We start from the raw sequence: 19,749 nt of genomic DNA, 5'->3' as shown, positions 1-19,749 counted from the left end.
GTCTTTTGCTGGACTTTATGATGTAGCTTTTTATATGGATAGTAATCATCTCAGTGAGTATTATCAGTTACTTAATGAAAAATAGCAGGTTGCTTTTACCTATTAAAAATATCTTCTATCCTTTCTGAATATGAGGAAACTACAACAATTTCTACCAAATTGCTATACTTAATTTTTTTATGAAATATAAATATTCATATTTTCTTTTTCCACCTACTTTCTATAGAAATCAGCTAGATAATTATAGTTCAAATATTATTAGTATTTGTGGACTGGGTCGTGATCAAGTGTTTTAAATCTAAAATTTGAAAATATTTTGGAAATGTCAAAGTTGCTCTTCAAATAATTAGAATATTATTTTTCTTGCTTGTGCTTGTAGGAATGTTCGATATACTTGTAGCTGAAGTCTGCTTCCTTAAAAAAAAAAAAAAAAAATATATATATATATATCCCCTATTTTTTGAATGCATATAACCTTTTGAAACTTGTAACTTGATGAAATCTGTTTGGACTTGTTTTCATGGATCTAGCAAAAGAGAACTCTGTGATCTCAGTTCTCTTTCTTTGCTTAATACCAGGTTGTAGGTGAAAGCCTTCATGAAGCTCTTCAAAGAAAGTACCAAAAGAATTCCCATTATGAGTAGTAGCTAAATTACTTGGGTTTAAATTGTGTCCTTTTCAAAAACAATAAAAAACAATTCCACTGAAATATTTAAATTAAGTCAACACAACACATTGATATAAAAAGCCAGTATGATTCAGATAAAAGGCATAATTTTGATTCCATGTCGTACAAGTTGCACTGAAGTGTAAGCAAATGAGAACACAGCTCCCTCTATGTTCAAGAAAATTTGGAAGATTTCACTAAGGATATTTCTACCAGCTGTAATCTTTATATTATTATTTCTTGAATTCCTTGAGCTGTGGGAAATATGATTAATAAGATCAGTTTCATAATGCATATTGATCACCCAAGTATTAATCTGCTCAAGCAACATTTACTTCTCATTTAGCATTTCTCATTTCTTTAAATATGAAAGCACTTTTAAAAGGCTGATTTAGTCTGTATTTTTCCATTTTATTTATGGAGAAAACAAATCAGGGCACAGCTAAGTGACTTTCCCTAGTCATGACCTCAGAAGGGTGAGTGAATTGGCTTGAACCCTCATGTTCCTTAGGCTGAAAGGGGAGACAAAGTTGGCCAATTTCCTCAACTGTGGCTGTGCTTGCTATTTTTGTAAAAACATCTTTGGCTAAATGCTTCTCTCTATATTTATTCTCTAAAAATAGCAACTTCTTCCATGTTTGTTCTATCTCAGTTTTTTCACCTCTACCCATCTTCATGTCTTTTCTAGGCTTGAAAAACACACACAGAGATATCCGTGTAGATTTCAAGGGCTCAATACGAGCTTCTCTTGTTCCTCCTCTTGTTCGTGGTGTACGGTCAATCTTAGGAAAAAGTGCTTGTAGGGAAGTCTAGTTCAGCACTTCAGCTTTAACAGATGTAGTACTTAATTTTTATCTCTTTCTGACTGTACTCCAGCAGGAGTTTTCCAAGGGTCTGGGACAATGTTTTGTGAGAGATAAGATAATACAGTGCACACATGCTGATTCCTAAAAGGGTGCTCTCTAGCATACCACGTTGATAGCACAGCAAGTAAACAACAATAACTACCTCTCTGGCACACACATCCACAGCTATCGCTGAGGGACACTGTCATCCAAAACCTTTTCTTCCATGCAGTGCTGCACAGCTGGGCATGGGCAGTGATTTACGGTCCACTGACTGCAGCTTCAGCTAGACTTCTCTGAAGCAGATTTTGCTTTTAAAATGGCCAGTCTCTGCTTTATTCCTTATTTGAAAAAAGAAATCAACTGAGTTTTCCACTAGATTTGTAAAGTTCCAAAACCTTTTGTTTCAGTGACAAATACTTAATCCATAGAAACCTTTTACATGTCAGGATGGAACCATCCCTAGGCTGATTTAAAGGCAGAAGACAGAAATGGGCCACTCCAGGCTTCCTCTAAATAGTTTAGATGAGAACAATGAGCTAACAGTTCCACACAGGTTTCAGAGGCAGCTGAATTTGCTGAATTGCTGAGTCACTGAAAAGCTGTAGCATCAATGAAACAATAATTTCTTTCAATTAGAAACCCATAGAGGCAGGAATGTACTTCAACTATCATGGAGGTGAAGTGGAAGTTCGGCTCCATTTTGGTAATGTATTCCTCCACTGCAGTAGGGCAAACAGCAGACAATGGAACTGTGCATCTGCTTAGAGACACTAAACTTTCCCTTTCCTTTGTCTTTCTTCCTTTTGATATTTCCCAACTGTCTTTTGTAAATTCATTTTACTGTTGGCTGACTGTCACTGATCACCATAGCAACAACCTCTGGTAGCAGCAGGTCTGGGTTGCCTGATGTGAGCATCTTCACATTTGAGCCTTGCCAAGGCTAGCTTTTAATCCAGGGTTATATATTGGCTCAATACAGTAAGATTGTTTTCTCCCACTTTAGCTGTCTGCTTTACTATTCTTTTCCTGAGTTGGTTCCTCCTCTTTCCTAATTTATCTTTTGGGTAATCTGGTGTTAATTTTCATTCTTTAATATTTTTTGTTCTTTTGGACGGCTAGTTAGCTTAAGTATCTTTTAACAAAATAATGTACAACACAATTGCTTTACAGAACCTCTTTTTAAACTATAATTCATAATTAAAAAAAGGACTTCAGATAATCTTGTTCTTAGGACAAATATTTACAGATTATTAGAAAAAAAATTACTTGCAAGCTCTTTGGATGCTTTATAACAATGGTGAGTTTTTTTCTAGGGTAACATGAAGAGAAATACATTTAATGGTAGTATGTTTGGAGAGGAGCAGCTAGTATGGAATAGGTGTGAATGATGCAGCGCTTAACGCAACATAACAGTCTATGAAAAATTTTTAAACCCCTATGCTCTAACCATAAAACAGCACCTAAAAGCTGTTGAAAACTTGCTGTAAAGCAAATGTAGCAAAGTGGTCAAGAGTACTTGGTTGGGAAATGAGAGCTGAAAGAGAAAACTGCAGTATAGTGATTGGTTTGATTTGCTGAATAAATTGCTATGTTCAGATTCAATTTGTATCAATAAGGAAAGCACTGTACACCTGCAGATCCTGTCACATTTGGTATCCAAAATTCTGACACAGCTAGTCTTAAACAATCTTTTTACTGTTTTCAATAATGGAAGCCAAAAAAACCTCAAAACACCCCACCAAAAACACCTGACCTCTAAACTTGGAGTATTTGCATTTTTATTCCATACATGTGAAAAAAGTGAACAATGCTTCTTTGGGGTATTTCCTTAAGGAAACATAATACTTTTAATAAATGTACGGAATATTGCACTATTCTCAGTGGATTATTTTAAAAGTAGCCAAGGGGTACTGTTCATTCAGTAGAAGGGTTTCTCTTTATTAAACCTGACTGAAAGCTAGAAGCATAATACACTGTATCCTTAATACAGTGGAAATTGCACTTAGATAATTTGCAACTATGATATAAAATGAACAAATGTGAACATTTGCACCCTGGCCACTGATGTTTATCCTTGTCTGTAATCCTTGTAGCACTTCAGGACGGAAAACAGCTGGTTTCTGAATAGAGTGCTTTTCATGTGGTTTTGGGGTTTGCTTTGTTTTCTTTCTTTTTTTGGGGGGTGGAGGGATCCAAACCTCTTTGGATTTGTTTTACAATGACCAAATAATTCAAAATCTGAACTCTGCATATTTGGTGGGTACTCTGTTTTGGTTTTTTGTTGTTGTTGTTGCTGTTGTTGTTTTTGAGTTAGGAAAATCCCTGCAGATTTTTTTTTCTTTTAGTTCCAACTACTGTGATGGGGTTTTTCAGGAGAAACAGAACCGAACTATTATAAATGATTGATATAGAATATTATTTCTGAAGAAATGGGAAGGATTAATATTAAGAGAAGGCATAATGGCTCCAAGGTGTAGAAGCTGTTTTAGACCCCACCTGGTAGATTTTAAGGGAATTTCTCAGGTAAAGAGGCAGACTTGAGTGAGAAGCTTATCAATTTAATATTTTCTCTGAGGGAATTCCACTTATTTTTAGGAGAATAAAAAGAGTATAAATTAATAATTTGTTTGAGAGAGTAAGTAGGGTGATTTGATGCTGAGTACCTTTTGTCCTGACTCTGAGCTGCTATACTCATACCTGATTTTAGTCAGAATCCTGCAGATTCTGTCTGATGGTAAACATGCATCTTTTTGCACAGCCCAGCACTAAGTACAGACTTAGAAATATTGTTTCTTAATTACAATTCTCATTTGTGACCTTGGGGTCAAGCTACTTTTTGAAAAAATGCCTACATGTCAAATTTTAAAGTAGGTTTCACACTTACAACCCAAAAGACTTATGGTCAGTTCTATGAACTCTTTTTCATTTTTCCTTAATATTAGTTTAACACACTAATGTTTAATCAACATATTTGATATTTAAATATTAAACATTGCTATTTTCCTCTGGACACCTAAATCAATATTAAAACAGAGTAAACATGAGCAACTTATTTAATTCTTGTTAATGGTCTAGGCAAATTCCAAAACTGAAAAATCAGCAGTTCATACACATTCAACAGAAATGTGATTCTATTTATTTTTTGTATTTTTACCATGTGAACTTAAAATATTCTGAGCTGCTGTAGCCTTCTTCAATAGATCATTTCTTTACACTGGAGGGATGTTTGTTGTTGGGATGAAAACTATGCTGAGTTTTTAATGACTCACTCAAAGAAGGTATTATATATATATATATATATATATATATATATATATATAAATCTATATGTAATGACATGGGTTTATTGGATCTTTTTCCTTTTGGGGGAAAAACACCCCAAACAAACAAACAAAGAAATAAAACAAGAAAAAAAAAAAAAAAAAGAAAGAGCAGTGAGGGAAAAAAAAAAATGAAATGCAAGCTTGGTTTTCAGTGGTGGATCAAATGAAGAAGGCAGTAAACATAAAAAAAAAGGTGGTAGTTTGGAGAAGACCTTGACAGTGGAACTGACTGCTCTGTTAAACAGGGTTAAATTAATTTATTTTTTTATTTGACCTTGCTCTCTAAGTTTGCTCACAGACCTAGTTAAATTGATGGCTAGGTTGGCTCACTGTATTTCCTTCGGGCTGCACAGAAGGAGCCATTAAATACTTTTTCATGTAGTCACTGCTGGAAACAGTAGAAACTGTGCTACAAAGTATTTGGCTGCATGGCAGAACTTGTACCTACCCACCTGAAAACATAAAACCTATATCTAAAATATAAATTCAGAGGCCAGTAGATTTATTGGCTGCAGCTGTGAAGATGAGTGGCTAAAAGCACGAGTAGTAGTCAGGGCCATTCAGCTGTGAAGATGCCAAAAATCCACCAACAATGTATAAAAAATCCAAAAAGTTCATCAAGATTTTGCTGTGTCCTAGGGTTGGGGTATTATTGCAGTTAGTATTTTTATTTCTGACCATGAAATAAAAATATGTGTCCAATTTTTAGATAAAGTCAGGTGTCCTGACAATTAATGTAAGTAAACAAGAATATTAGAAGGAAATTTTCTATGATTCCTTTGTTTCTCCTAACAGAAACAGCAAGTAAGATTTTCACCAATGGCAAGATGTTCAAGATAAAATATGTACAATGGCATTAATTGCTACAGTATATGAAAAACTAGGCAGACTGTTGTACTTGTGGCATACTTCAAAGGCATGATTTTTTCTTACATAATATTTAATGTGTCATTTTGTCATAAATTCCATACATATTCATTCAGCACTTGCCATACACAGAAAGGTTTGCCTGAGTTCCTGTCCAATTTCTGTTACTTTATAGAAATATTTAAAGCACTTTAGCCTGAAGGGATTTGGTCTTGTGGTGCCTGTATATGCTGCTGGATTTTGTTATTTTATGTATTTATGTTCTTGATAGATGAACTGTTTCCTCTCTTCCTCTACTTTTAGGGAGCTTTGCTCCTTTCACCTATGTTGTTAATGAAGGTAAGGAATCTCTTCCTACACACTTTGTTGATTCTCAAACTTTTGAATGGAGGAACCGAGTCCTGACTTTTGATTTATTTTTGGGTTCAGAACAAACAGGTAAGAAGCATTGAGCTGCTGAACAAAAGACATCAGATTATGATGATGCAAATGATGAATCAGAAGAGGTTTTTAAAAAGCAATGCCAATAAATATGATCATAAGCCATACCTACTCAGCTATTTCGCTATATTTTGGCACAGCTGTGGATGTGTTGGTGCCCAAAGCCATTAAGAAATGTGTTTGCAATGAAGATGGTTAAGCCAAATGCCTGAAACGGAATTACTATGCTAGTCATGCCAATATTCCTTGGTGTACAGAGACAGAGAGCTTCCTGAGGCTATGGCTTGTTGATAGGTATGTAAAGACCTACAAGTCAAGAAGAAATTGAGAGGATGTTCTAAAATCTTCCTGTTTTCCTGGATTGTGAGGAAAAGGATAAATACTGAATAACAGCTAAACAAGTCTAGCAGTAAGAGATGAGAGGCTTTTTCAGCCATGTGACAAACATTTGCTTCATTCATGCATCATAAATCTGCAGCCTGTTGTTGGTTTTTCCTTAGTCTTTCCGGTACAGAGCCCTTGAGCGTACACACACTACTTGTTCTTGGAAATATGTTGAAATAATAACTGTGATTCAGTTTGAGGTAAATAGAAAAGGGAGGGACTTCTAATTTGGAGTGGCTAGATAAGTACTGTTCATGAGTTTATATTTATTTGCTCTTTTCAAAGATTTTTCCCCCCCAAGGTCCTACCGTTTGTGTGCTGCTTTTCATTGAAAACCAAATAAAGCCAATTATGTTGCAGGGAGTTTATGAAGAGCAACTTTTGAGGCCTGATTTGCTCCTGTCTTTCTTTAACATAGAGTAACACCAAAAAATGGTAAAATTTACATTGACAAAGTGTAAAGTGTTAAAAAAAGAGCAAACTGGTAATTTATTAGGAGAGATGCCTATTGTAGAGACTGGGACTTGTGCTGGAGGGATTATTCCTTAAAATTACATTTCAACACATCTGGCAGGTGAGTTGGTGAGCTTTCTAAGGTGGATTGCTGACACCTGTGAGAGGGGTGTTGTTTTCTCCCTGTATTGGGTTTTTGGGGCAAAGTTTTGATAGTGGGGGCAGCTACAGTAGCAGCTTCAGTGAAAAGCTTCTAGAAACTTTTCCTATGTCCAATGGAGCCAATGCCAGCCAGCTCCAGGATGGACTCACTGTGATTAAAGGCCAAACACATCAGTAATGGTAGTAAAACCTTTGTGATAACATATTTAAGAAGGGTAAAAAGTTATTGTGTTGCAGTCCAAGGTGCAGACCACGTTGAGGCAGCTGTGCCCCTGCAGCCCATGGAGAACCCACTGCCAGAGCAGGTGGATGCCCCGAGGAAGTTGTGACCCTGTGCTGGAGCAGGCTCCTGGCTCCTGTGGACCCATGGAGAGACAGGAGCCCATGCTGGAGCAGGTTTGCTGTCAGGACTTGTTACCTGTCCCATGGGGGTCCCACACTGCCAACCTGTTCTAAAAAAACTTTACCCTTTGGAAATGTCCCATGCTGGAGCAGGTGCTGAAGAGCTGCATCCTGTGGGAGTTGTTCCCACAGGAGAATTTCATGGAGGGATACCATGCTGGAGCAGGGGAAGAGTGTGAGTTGTTCTCCCCCTGAGAGAGAAGTACTGACCTCAGCCCCCATTCCTTGTCCCCTGTGCAGCAGAGGGGAGGACATAGAGATTAGGATATAAAGTTAAGTCCAGAAAGGAGGGAGGTGTGGAAGGAAGATGTCACTAAGATTTGGGTTTACTTCTCATTATCTAGCTCTCATTTGACTGGTAATAAATTTAAACCTTGTGTATTCTGCAAGAGAGAAAGTATGCTTAGAAAATGAGATTTCTGTCATGGTAATAATAAGTTTTACATGCTCAAGCTGAGAGGATTCACTGTCATGAATCCTATCCTCTACCCTGTGGAAGGTTACACAGTACAAAGTTTCTGCTGAATGGGGCAGAAGGAGAGCTCTTTCTACTATTTCCATTGGAGCCCTTTGTTCTACAAGCACATAGGAAATGGCCCCTATTGAAGGGGCCATTCTTCTTCTTCTTCTGTGTTGAGAGTAAAGTAGTAGGAAAAGTCTCGTCAAAGTGAAATGTGATTTTGTACCTTGATTACTTATTAAAATGCTTTTACTTTCTTTGAGGGCAGAGCACCTTGAGAATGACAGCTTGAGTGTGTATTGGTGTCACTTGGGGATGTTTAATATATTGTTCTAGATATTTGGGTATAGTTAAACTACTTTTAAAAATAGCAAATAATGACCTTCCCGAACAATGCCTGAATTGTAATTCTATTCCTTAAAATTGTTCCTTTTAATTGTTTTTGTATTATAATTTGTTTAAGTTTGTGAGTATCAGTGAGTATTTTTATCAGTAATAACTTGCTTACAGGTTAGGGGAGAGAAGTATAAATATTTTTCATGCTAAAGAGTGAAATTCTTAATAGGGTTTGCCTTTTTGCATGCTGCTTACTCTGATGTATGCATTTCATTTGTCTTTCTATACTTTCACTCAGAGACTTGTTCTGTCTACTTCAGATTCATGAGAAGTTCTGAAGTTCTGGTTAATTTCTCTTTGGCAATAGGCTAAATTTAAATTCCCAATACAACAAAAAGACAGAATTTTCCAAATTACAAGTTGGTGAATATATCAAAAAATCACAGAATGAACAATGATCGTTTTATTGTAAAAATGTTTCAATGTTGTATTTAGACCTGTTGAAAAAGGAGTTGTTATAGGTGCCTCACTGATTCCTTTACAAAGCCACATGTTTTTTAGGGGATTGCTAGATATAGTTTAAATAGGCCAACAGCTGTTGCAAAGCCAAAATACTGCCCATCAGGACATGTGACAAGTAGCTTGGAACAGCTATAGATAATTTGCAGAATGTTGGGACCAGCCAAGCACTTCAAATACCTCACTTGAATGAAAACTAAATCTATAAATTGCCCAAGACATTAGAAGACATTGGTAGAGAAATAGCACACAGCAAAGTAACAAATCAACTAAATGCTAATTTTCTTTTGGACAACATACACCTGCTCCTGATTTCTGTTGAGGCCAAGAGTCACAATCCTAACCAATGTTTTAGAAAAGATTGTTAGAATTGTATGAAGTTATGAATAAAGTTTGTCCTGTAGGCTATTCATTATTTGGAGTTAACTGTATGGAAATTTGGTTGGCATGAACAATTTAGTAAGAGATACTACTTCTAATTTGGCCATAGTAATTAAGGAGAGTGTGAGATAATGTTAAGGTTGACAAGATCGATATAATCTTTTTATTTTCTCCACCAAAAATTGTCCACTATTGATTAAAATTATTTCTCAGCCCTGTTTGTCCTATACAAATCTTCAGTTTGGCCAAATACAAGCTCTCAAGTCTTCAGCCATCATCTCATTTACCGCAGAGAGCTTATCCTTTTGCTTTTGACTTACTGTGTGGCAATTGCAGCCTGTGTAAGCGCTTGGGAATTGCAGAACTTAATAACTAATCAGAATAATATAATTTTACATATACAGCTACAATTCCAACAGATTAATTAATTTGGAATGCTTATGCCTACATGATTCTGAGTCTCAGTTCTTTTAGAGCTTGAGTGGAGGACAGCATATCTATACCCCAAATATAACTTCCCTCCAAATGTTGAAAAAAATCAAACTGTAACATGTTTAGGACTCTCTATTCCTTCATCCCATGTCAGAGCTTTGCAGAATCAGAATAATTTAGGAGTGAAAGATCCTTTAAGATTATTGAATCTAACCATTAACCCAGCACTGCCAAGTCCATCACCAAGCCATGTCTGTAAGTACCTCAACTGTATGTCTTAAATACTTCCAGGAATGGTGACTCAACAACTTATCTGGGCAGCCCATTTAAATACTTGAAAACGTTTTCTCTGAAATATTTTCCTGGTATCCTATCTAAACCTCCCCCAGCACAATTGAGGCCACTTCCTCTTATCCTATTGCTTTTTACCTGGAAGAAGAGAGCAGCCCCCAACTGGCTACATCATCATCTTGGGTACTTGTAGATAGTACAGGTTCACCCCTGAACCTCTTTTTTAACAGTCTAAACAACCTTGGTACCCTCAGCTGCTCCTTGTGTGACTTGGGATTCAGACTCTTCAACGGATTCATTGCCTTTCTCTGGACACCCTTCAGCACCTCAATGTCCATGTAGTGAGAGGCCCAAAACTGAGCACAAGATTTCAGGTGTGGCCTCACCAGTGCTGAGTACTGGAGGACAATCACTGAACTGGTCCTGCTGGTTACACTGTTGCTGATACAGGTGAGGGGGCCATTGGCCCTCTTGGCCACCTGAGCACAGTTGGATCATGTTCACCCAGCTGTCAACCAGCACCCCTGGTCCTTTTTTGTTGAGCAGATTTCCAGCCATCCATCCCCAAAACAGTAGGGAATGAGATTATTGTGACCCAAGTGCAGAATCCATCACTTTATCATATTAGACCTCATGCAGTTCACCTAAGCCATTGATCCAACCTTTCTAGATCCCTCTTATGAGCCTCCCTACCCTCCAAAAGGCAACACTCCTGCCCAACTTGGTATCATCTGCAAACTTACTAAAAATGTGACAATAGTGTCCACTTTCATCCATCTCTGGATAAATAATTGTCTGCTTTGTATTTTGAGACCTTTTGGGAGAAATGAATGAGCTGGAGAAAAAATTTTCTTATGTCTGAACACTGACAATTTGGGAGATTAGAAGGGAAATGAAGAAGAATAGTTCAAAAGAGAACTCGGGTTACCATTAACTGAAAATCCACTGAATTTCATGAACTAAGGAAAAGAGAGATACAGAATATCTATCTCCGCAGTGGTTTATAAAAGTCTTATTGGCTCAGAGATTGCTTTGAATTTTCATAATTCCTCTTACTAGCAATTTTAATCTCATGGGAAACAGAAACCCAAGATATTTTATGTAGCAATTGTCCACTGCGCAGCATAAGATGACCACTCTGTAATGCCCCTTATTATCTTAGAACTTCCCCTTATAAACCTAAAACTTCCAAAACTGACCTTTCTGGATAAATGTAAAAGGACTTAGAATTTTAAATTTAAAATTACTAAAAAAATTGAAAGCTATACATGCATAAACTACTGGCTAAGAACAAAATCAACAGTTTCAGGCCTCATCCTACAAACACCTCACTTAAGTAATTACTTACTTATATTTAAGTAGTGAATATCATGGGATTAATTATATGGATGAGGGTTGCACATGTGGACCCTTGTTCTCTTTGGAATCCTGAATAGAGGCTGATTTTGATACATGAGTGGTTTTGTGGAAGCCATTACAAATCTGATATTACCTATATTTTAATACTGGAAAATTTTAATGTGGACAAAGGGAATAGTAACAGCTTAGATTCTATGTAGTAATACCCAGAGATAAATTTATGCTAGGAAAATAGAAACAGAATCTGTTATTATCTTTGCTAATGCTGGGACCCTGTGGTTTATTTTAGGATTTTTTAAAGGCATAGGTACATAAACCATATCATATACTTATGTTAAGTGCAAGTTACATTTATAACTATACTTAGGTATTAGTTATGTTTAGACTTACTATTAAGTACGTTTAAGCTTTTCTGATTGCCTAGCTATTTTCATGGAAATGGGCTTATGTCCTTATGAAAACTACAGAATAAAAAAAAGCTGTACTTTGACATTGGTATCTTCCAAACCGCACCACTCCAGATTGAAATGTCTGAGAAAAAAAAGAGCTTTTCAGCCTTAGGGAAACTAATTCAAAACCATTAGGCATAGCTCAATCTCTGCACTGAACAGAAAAATAATCACTTTTGGATTGAGGATAAAGTGTAGTGTATGCCAAATCCCATATAAGGTGTAGAGAAAGCTACATGCAAACCTGTGAGCTCTGCATAGGTCTGAATATGATTTTCTATGTTAAATAGATAAAGATGTAATAGATTGGAGAGCACAAAACTCAGTAGGCCTTTGATTTAAGAAGTTCTCTTAGCTTCACCTTTACTCCTGAAATATAACTTGTAATTGGGTAAATGAAATTCCAGGTTTAGAAGGTTCACTTTTTAGATGTGCTGAATGGGTCTTATAACATTCTGCACATTAATTTTTGTCTTTTAAAGTAGGCACAAATTCTCTTTTCTGTTTTTAAAAGACATTTACCATAATGGAAGGAGATGGAATGGTATTCACTGGTATTTGTTCCAAAGTTCATTATCAAGTATACAGTGGCAGAAAACAAAACCAAGTGCCCTACAGTGACACAAAGCAAAACAAATTGCCCCTTTAACTAAAAATCTGAAATCTATCACATCCATATTTTATTCCATGCACATTTCTTTCTAATCTAATTTACTTAAATTTTCAAGATAATATTGTTTTAATGGTAAAAGAAGTGTACTTGCCTATACCAGACACAATTCATAACAAAAGAACATAGACCTAATATGAGGTATAGGGAAAAAGAAGGTACAATATGTTGTTTAGCTTCACTATGCAAAACAGGAAGATAGCATGCATTGTGTAACATGAATGAGGTAATATGGGAAACCAAATTTTGCATAACCATAATGAGACATTTTATCTTTTATTTTAATAGATGGGTGACATTTATTTTTCCTTGCCAAGAAGGAGAAAGCATATTTGTTAGAATAGTTTTCAGTACATCTATCAATTGTTCATATGAAAATGTTTCTTGACTTCAGGGCATGATTTTTAACTGGTGACAATTTTTAGAACAGAGGACTTCAAAAGGCAGACTGGCAGACTTGAAAAGAGAGCATAAACATCTGGGTGAAAACTTTTCGTAATTTTTGTTGCAAAATAATGATCATTTAGGTAAATTTGCTCTTCCTGATCAGGTGGTCTCCTGCTTCTTTTCACAATATGAATTTTCAAGATGGGAGATAAGTTAAAACTAGGTGAGTTTTAGTAAAATAAAATTGGCAAAATATGGGTGAAAATACAGTATTTGTGCATCATTTGGGTATTTTTTTTTTCTTTTAGGTAGTAATACAACACACTATTTTGCTAGTAGGTGCCTTTCAAATTAAAGGTACTTCCTTGTTTCATGGTGAAGGAATTGTAATCAATAAGAATTAAGTATTAAAAATTTAAAAGGTGAAGAAAATAAACATACTAATTATTCAGAGTTTGTGTTTGTAAATATTCAAAGATTGGAAAAATATTATCATATTCCTGTGAGACTAGCAGCATTCATGCTTTTTATTATTCCACATAATATAGGATCCATTTCTTCTAGGCTTTTAAATTAAATTCCTTACTCTTGCTAGCCAGCTCCTCCTCTTTTGCTATTCAATGTTGTACTACAGTAGCATATTTATGCCTGAGTGTCCTCATATGTGTCCTGTGGATTGAACTCAGCCTAAAACCAGTCTTGCAGACTAACTGTAAACCCTCAGGCATATCTGGACCATATGGTGAGTGCAATGTGGATGTTCCAAAGACAATGCAAATATGTAACCTGCATGGTGTTTTATAGTATTGTGTGTGACATACCAACTCAGTTTATGAGAGGTAGAACATAACCTCTTTTTTGCTACTTTAATATTATTATCCTACAATAGAAAAAAGAGAAAATAATTATAGGACTATGTTTTGTTAGTGAGCCATGCATATGAAAGTTCAGGAGAATAGTCAGTACCAAAATGGTGTACTAATATATACAGTGACAATTCATAGAATCACACAACAGCCCAGTATGGAAGGGACCTTCAAAGGTCTAGCCTTTTGTGAGAAGGAGAATTTTGATTACATTATCTGGCAACCTGCTACATTGAATCTTGAAAACTTTCTGTGATGGAAGTTGTTGGGAAGAGAAGGAAACAAAACATACCATATGTTTCTGTGTGGTAGCTAGTCGTTTCTTAGCTCAGCTGGGGCTGCCTTTCTTCTTTCAGGTGTTATCCCTTGGTATCTTCACAGTCTCTTTGTGGTGTCCAGTTTGTAAGCATTGTCTGAATTCAACTTCTGTTCAAGGCACATGCAGCCCCCCAGCTGGCCCTATGAGCACAGCTGCTCTCTGTGCCCCACCACCAATATATTCACTTACTTTGTAGTTACCTCCAAAACCTCACAAAATTTATCAGGTATTTTGTTGGGTGCATAGGTGGGTACTTAAAGGTTTTCTTCCTGCCTCCCTCCCTCCCCTCCAGCTTTGAGAATGTAATGAAATTTATAGCAGCGGGAGGAAGACCTGTTTAGAACGCTGTTCAAAATCAGCAATCCTGCTTCTACCAAGTATCTCTCACACTGTTTTTTATTCAGTTTTTACTTAACAGATTTGATCTGAACACAAGTTCTTTTATGATTATGCCTATCATCTTTTACCTGCACTGAAAGCCTTCATATAGAAAAAAACTAGGTAAAGAAAAAGCTAATGAATTAGAAAAGAAATAGTATAAGAACAAAAATGGGAACAAGAATACTTTATCTCTCTGAGCAGCCAGGCAGGGAGAAAGGAGAAAAAAGTGGTAAGCTGTGGAGAATAGGAAGTTGAAAAACTAAAGTGCCTCTATTTTAGAGACATTGCATATGTTTTCCAGCTGCAGGATGTGAAGCAAGATGTCAATAGTATAGCTGGAGGTTAAGATAGGGCTGGAGGACAATTGGGACACATAGTATCAGTTGTATAGCTGTCACAGCAAAAATGTATTTGGTTCTGCATCTACAAGTTTCACAGTTGCTCCAAACACATGTACAATGCTATATAGCTTACAACAGTGGTTATACTAATTGACAATGGATGACAAATCCAGTTGGCTAACTGGAATGGAGTGGAATACAGTAGTGCATAAGAAAATTATTCTGCAAAAGGGAAGCTTAAAGTCCTAATACTAAGATTTTATAGGACATACTAAGATACTGGGGTAGTACTAGGATAATAGTAATTAGGACAGAATAGTTATTCATTATTACACAACCTCCCTCCAAGACTGCCCAGATGTCTCAAGAGAAAATGCCAACATATGAAGAAAAGAAAATAACAAAATAATCAAACAGCTAGAGGTAGAAAAATCCACTTAGAGGGAACTTTTCTCCAAAATATTTTTTTAAATTATTGTCTTTTAAATAATGAAACATGGCACGTAACCTCTCTTTAAAAACCTTTTAACAGTTAGTTAGCATAAAATTCCCAAGAATATCAAGAGTTATAAGTGCCAAGTCCTTCTTTGAGTCTTGGTAAGGTCTTGATATCAGTGACATCCTGTGGCATTGAATTCCATAATCTAATTATGTGTTGCATTAAAAGGTATGTTCTTTTATCAGATTTGGAGCTGCTGCTTTTCAATTTCACTTAGTGTCCTTTTGTTCTTGAATTATGAAATGAAGGACTACAGAAGCTCCTGATCTATTTTTTCTTTGCCACTTACCATTTTTATACTTTCATCATATCCCTCCTTATTCATCTTTTTTTTTTTTTTTCTTAAGGTTAACAATTCCAGTCTTTTCTTGTCTTTTTATATGAAGGCTTGTCTATATGCCTAATTATCACAATCACTCTTTTCTGAATTCAGTAATATCAATAATTTTCTAATTCAGTAATATCTTTTTGTGATGGTGTGACCAGTACTTCACACTATTCCAGAGAAGAGAAAAATATTGATTCATATAATGACATATTTTCTATCTTTCTTATTCTTCACCTCATTTCTTATGCATTTGGAAATTTTATGTCCTTTTTTGACTGCAGCTGCTCTTCAAGCAGGGCTCTTAATTGAGCTGTCTGCAGTGAGACCCAGGTGTTTTTCCTAAGATAGTGTTCGTAATTGAGATCTCTGATGAAACAAATGATCTGTTACAGTTTTAGGTTTCTTTGCTTTGTTTTTGGTTTTGGGTTTTGAGGTTTTTTGTTTGTTTGTTTGGTAATTTGTTGTTTATTTTTTTTTCAATTAGGCCATATTTTGCATTTAAATAAATTATTTTCACATCTTTTAAGATGGCCACCCATCTCCCTGAGTCAATTTTCTCTCAGGTTTCCTGTCTTATTTAGATTTGTTTAGCATGATTTCCTTGTTATTTGTAAATTTTGCCAAATTGCTGTTCACTTTTTATAAATGTTACTTAATACATTTTGAAAACTTGGTCCTTGTATGGTGCCTTGTAGTACCCTACTGTTGTGGATTTGCTACAGTAAAAATTGACAGTATGTATGCCTTTGTTTTTTTAATCTTTGAGAAAAGTTTTGCTTCATTTTTCATCCTATCCCAAAATTATAGACTCTGACTAAGTCTCTGAGATGGAGACTGATTCTCCTGAGAAGAACATTGTTCTTGCCACATTTATTCAATTACACTAACAAGGTTAAGGGCCAAGTTGCACAAATAAAGCTAAGTATTTGAGAGACAACTATCTTGTTTACAACCACAAGTATGGAAATTAAGGACAGAGAATGGAAAAGTAATTAATTCATCATGTTGGGCAGACACATTCAAAATCAAGATGGGAGCAAGCTTTCAACATAACAGTTCTTAGAATTGTCTTGGTGATAATCCTAAAAACAAGGAATATAATCAGTCCAAATAGGCAGGAATATATGAGTTTACTGCTTACACCTCAGACTTTGTGTGAAAATAAGGAAAAAGCAAAGTGATATGGTCTTGACAACTGTTAATTTTCAAGACTTTCTTTCACAATCTGATATGAACCAAGATATTTTAAGATTTGAAATATCTAAAGTTCTTGTTGGAAAGGGGAAGGGCAAACTTATTTTGAGGCTTTATACGTCCTGACCTCCCCTAGGCCTGCTTATTTCCTGGTATCTCTCTCTCTTTCTCTCAAGTGTTCTCCATCCTCTCCCTGAGAGAGTCTATGGGTGCTTCATCAACCCTGACTGCCTACAGTATGCAACAGACCTCACCACCTTTCTTCACCAAGAAGATTGCTTACACAGAGAAGGCTCCTCAGACTGCTTGGGACACCTTGCACAGATGCATGCCACTGCCTTGAACTCAGAATGGACACTAAAAGAGATCCTGAACATATTGGTGGGAAATGTGATCAGACACCTGCAACTCAGAACCTCCCTGTTTGGTAAAGGAACTATAAGGAAAGCTAGAACTTCTTGTGATATTCCTGTAGTTTTATCTGGCGTAAATTCATTATTTTCCATACTGTAGTCCACCTGACCCTAATCCAAACTATTTTGAGTGGAGCAGAGGTTGACAACAGGTGACAACAGGTATCAACTATTTAATTTATGAACAAGCCTATGAAAATGCTAGTAACTCCTCAATAACTAGTGCTGGTGCCTGATAAGATGAGAGGACAGAACATGAAATATAATCTATGGCTATCTATGGACCAATTATATAAACATAAATATATATATATATATATATATATGCACACATATATATCTCTGTGTATAAGAGTATTTATACTACGTATATTCTTTTTCTTTTATCAAGCTACTTTGATACAGTAAAATATAGGATGCAGAATTATAAGAGAGTAACAGTAAAACATCCCACTGTGACCTTTTTGTTAATTCATAGCAACACAAAAATTACCAGTAAAATATAGCACAATCGAAAATTTAGAGTTTCTCATTTGAAGGAAGAATAGGAAGAAAAGTCAGTGCTCTCACTTAATTTTGGAAGGCTCTAAAATACCACAGGGCTTATGCAGTATAAGAAAGTGACAGAGATAGACCATAAACTGTACAGTCACACCTATTATTGAACATAATGATATATTAATGACACTTTCACATCAAATATAAGAATATAAACTATACTGTGTCATTTAGTTAATTTAGAGGAAAAAATTATACCAAAAATATCAGCTCACTGCAACAATTCAAAACTGAATGCTTTTCACAATAGATTTGCAAAACAAGCAGCCACCCAATAAAAATTATTGTCAGTTTTTACAGTTTGCCTGCCAAATCTAAGAAAATAACAATCAATGATTGGTGGTAGAGTTTTGTGGAAACAATGCATATGGAAAACAGTGACAATGCTGTGCCTGGTGCTGGCTTCATACTGAAAATATCTGTGCTTTGCAATTGCTGTGGAGTAATGTATCTCTTGAAATGTGTGTAAATTCAAGTAGTATTAAGAGATAAATATATGCCTTTATAATGGTGCTTATTATTTGGGAGAATGTCACAGAATACTTTTCAGCACCTCTAGAAAGCTATAATTCACTAAGCAAAGCCTGTATCCCATGATTTTTCGTGTAAACCCATAATAATAAAATATATCAATAAATAAGTATTTAAATGCTGTCTGAAATAAACCTGTATCACTATAAAAGTTCAGAAAAGAATCTGCACTTCTTTCTTTTCAGGATTTTTTTTTCTTTTTTCTCTAGAACCTATATAAGAATTGATTTGAATATATTCAGATTTTCCCATTTTCAGACAGGCTTCTTGGTTCTCTACTTTCCTTAAAAGTCTTTGCATCCTCCTATATTCCCCAGTGTAGTGGGATATTAGAACCCATAAGAGACACTGCATTTTTCAAATAGAATGTTTCAATACTTTCCATCCTTCCATGCTGTTAGTCCCAAGTAATGACTTCTTTCTGGGGAGTGGTATCAATAGTTATTACTTTAATGTACAAGATAGTAAGTGAAATATCACAGTGGGAATAAACTGTTAAGGATGATATTGGCTAAAATACTTGAATTTTTGGAAAGTCCAGTTTCATCCTGAAATCTGTGACAAGAAAAACATCAAGTCTGGATCACAGGAGTTTACATAACTACTGGGAGCAGGTTTGGGTGGTGTTTTTGGTACCTCTGCATTTCAATTTCATATAAACCAAAATGTAATTTTTTTTTTCCTTTATGCTAAGCAAACTAATAGAATTATGAGGCACAAAAAACAACCTTTCTGAATTTAGGGTTTTTTTTTTCCCTTTTTATTTTTTACCTGAAGTTTACAGCCATAGAAATATATGTGTAAGATACTCAGCTGTCCTATACTTGATCAAGAACTTGATCAAGGGACAATTTTTTGCTGCCCCTACTGGGGATTGTCCACAGATATATAATCATAGACACATAAATATAATTAATTTTTCTATTTAGTTCTTATAATATCACTTAAAAATCATAACAGTAAAAAGCAACAGGAATTCTATTTTTTTTAAAGTGGAACTCAGATTTCATCCAAATACGGCAAAGATACTGTTAAAAAGCTGTTTTATGAATGCTCTCAAATCACTTGGGATTTTGCTTTTTGTTTGGCTTGGTTTTATTTGTTTTGTTTTCTTTATGACAGCACTCTATTTTTCAAATACATTGACTTTTTCCTGACACTTTTAATGATACTTTTCTATGTAAGACAAACCATGATCCTTAAACCATCCAGTCAAATCTCTCAGAGCAGAATTATATATGGTTCCCAGAAGAAAACTACTGAAAACACTAACGCTAGATGGACAGATATATTAATTATTACATTAACTTCAATTTTTTTTTCCATGCCAATGTGACTTTGAGAAATGGAGAATCTATCAAATCAAGTATTTGACAAGTAACATACAAGGTATCATGTCATTTATCTGTTAGACAAGTGTTCTTCTAGCTGAATCTTAATAAAATAAACTTGTCTTCATACTTAAAAAGATTTCACAGAATTCTCAGA

At 35.4% G+C, this 19,749-nt stretch overlaps 1 protein-coding gene across 10 annotated transcripts in view; it reads left to right on the top strand.

Annotated features, from left to right (window-relative positions):
- The window catches only part of PCDH9 (protocadherin 9), a 669,192-nt gene that overhangs the window by 159,556 nt on the left and 489,887 nt on the right, over positions 1–19,749 (top strand). Inside the window, exon 3 of one of the 10 annotated variants that reach the window (XM_068182300.1) lies at positions 16,936–18,410. The exons of the other annotated variants lie outside the window; for them this stretch is intronic. Coding sequence (XP_068038401.1) covers positions 16,936–16,956 — 21 coding nt within the window. The 3' untranslated portion in view covers positions 16,957–18,410. Of the gene's footprint in view, positions 1–16,935; positions 18,411–19,749 lie in introns of those variants that run through there. 10 annotated transcript variants of the gene reach the window in all.

This window comes from Anomalospiza imberbis, chromosome 2, assembly GCF_031753505.1.
Source record: "Anomalospiza imberbis isolate Cuckoo-Finch-1a 21T00152 chromosome 2, ASM3175350v1, whole genome shotgun sequence".
NCBI classification, from domain to species: domain Eukaryota; kingdom Metazoa; phylum Chordata; class Aves; order Passeriformes; family Viduidae; genus Anomalospiza; species Anomalospiza imberbis.
This window is presented reverse-complemented; position numbering and strand designations above follow the sequence as displayed.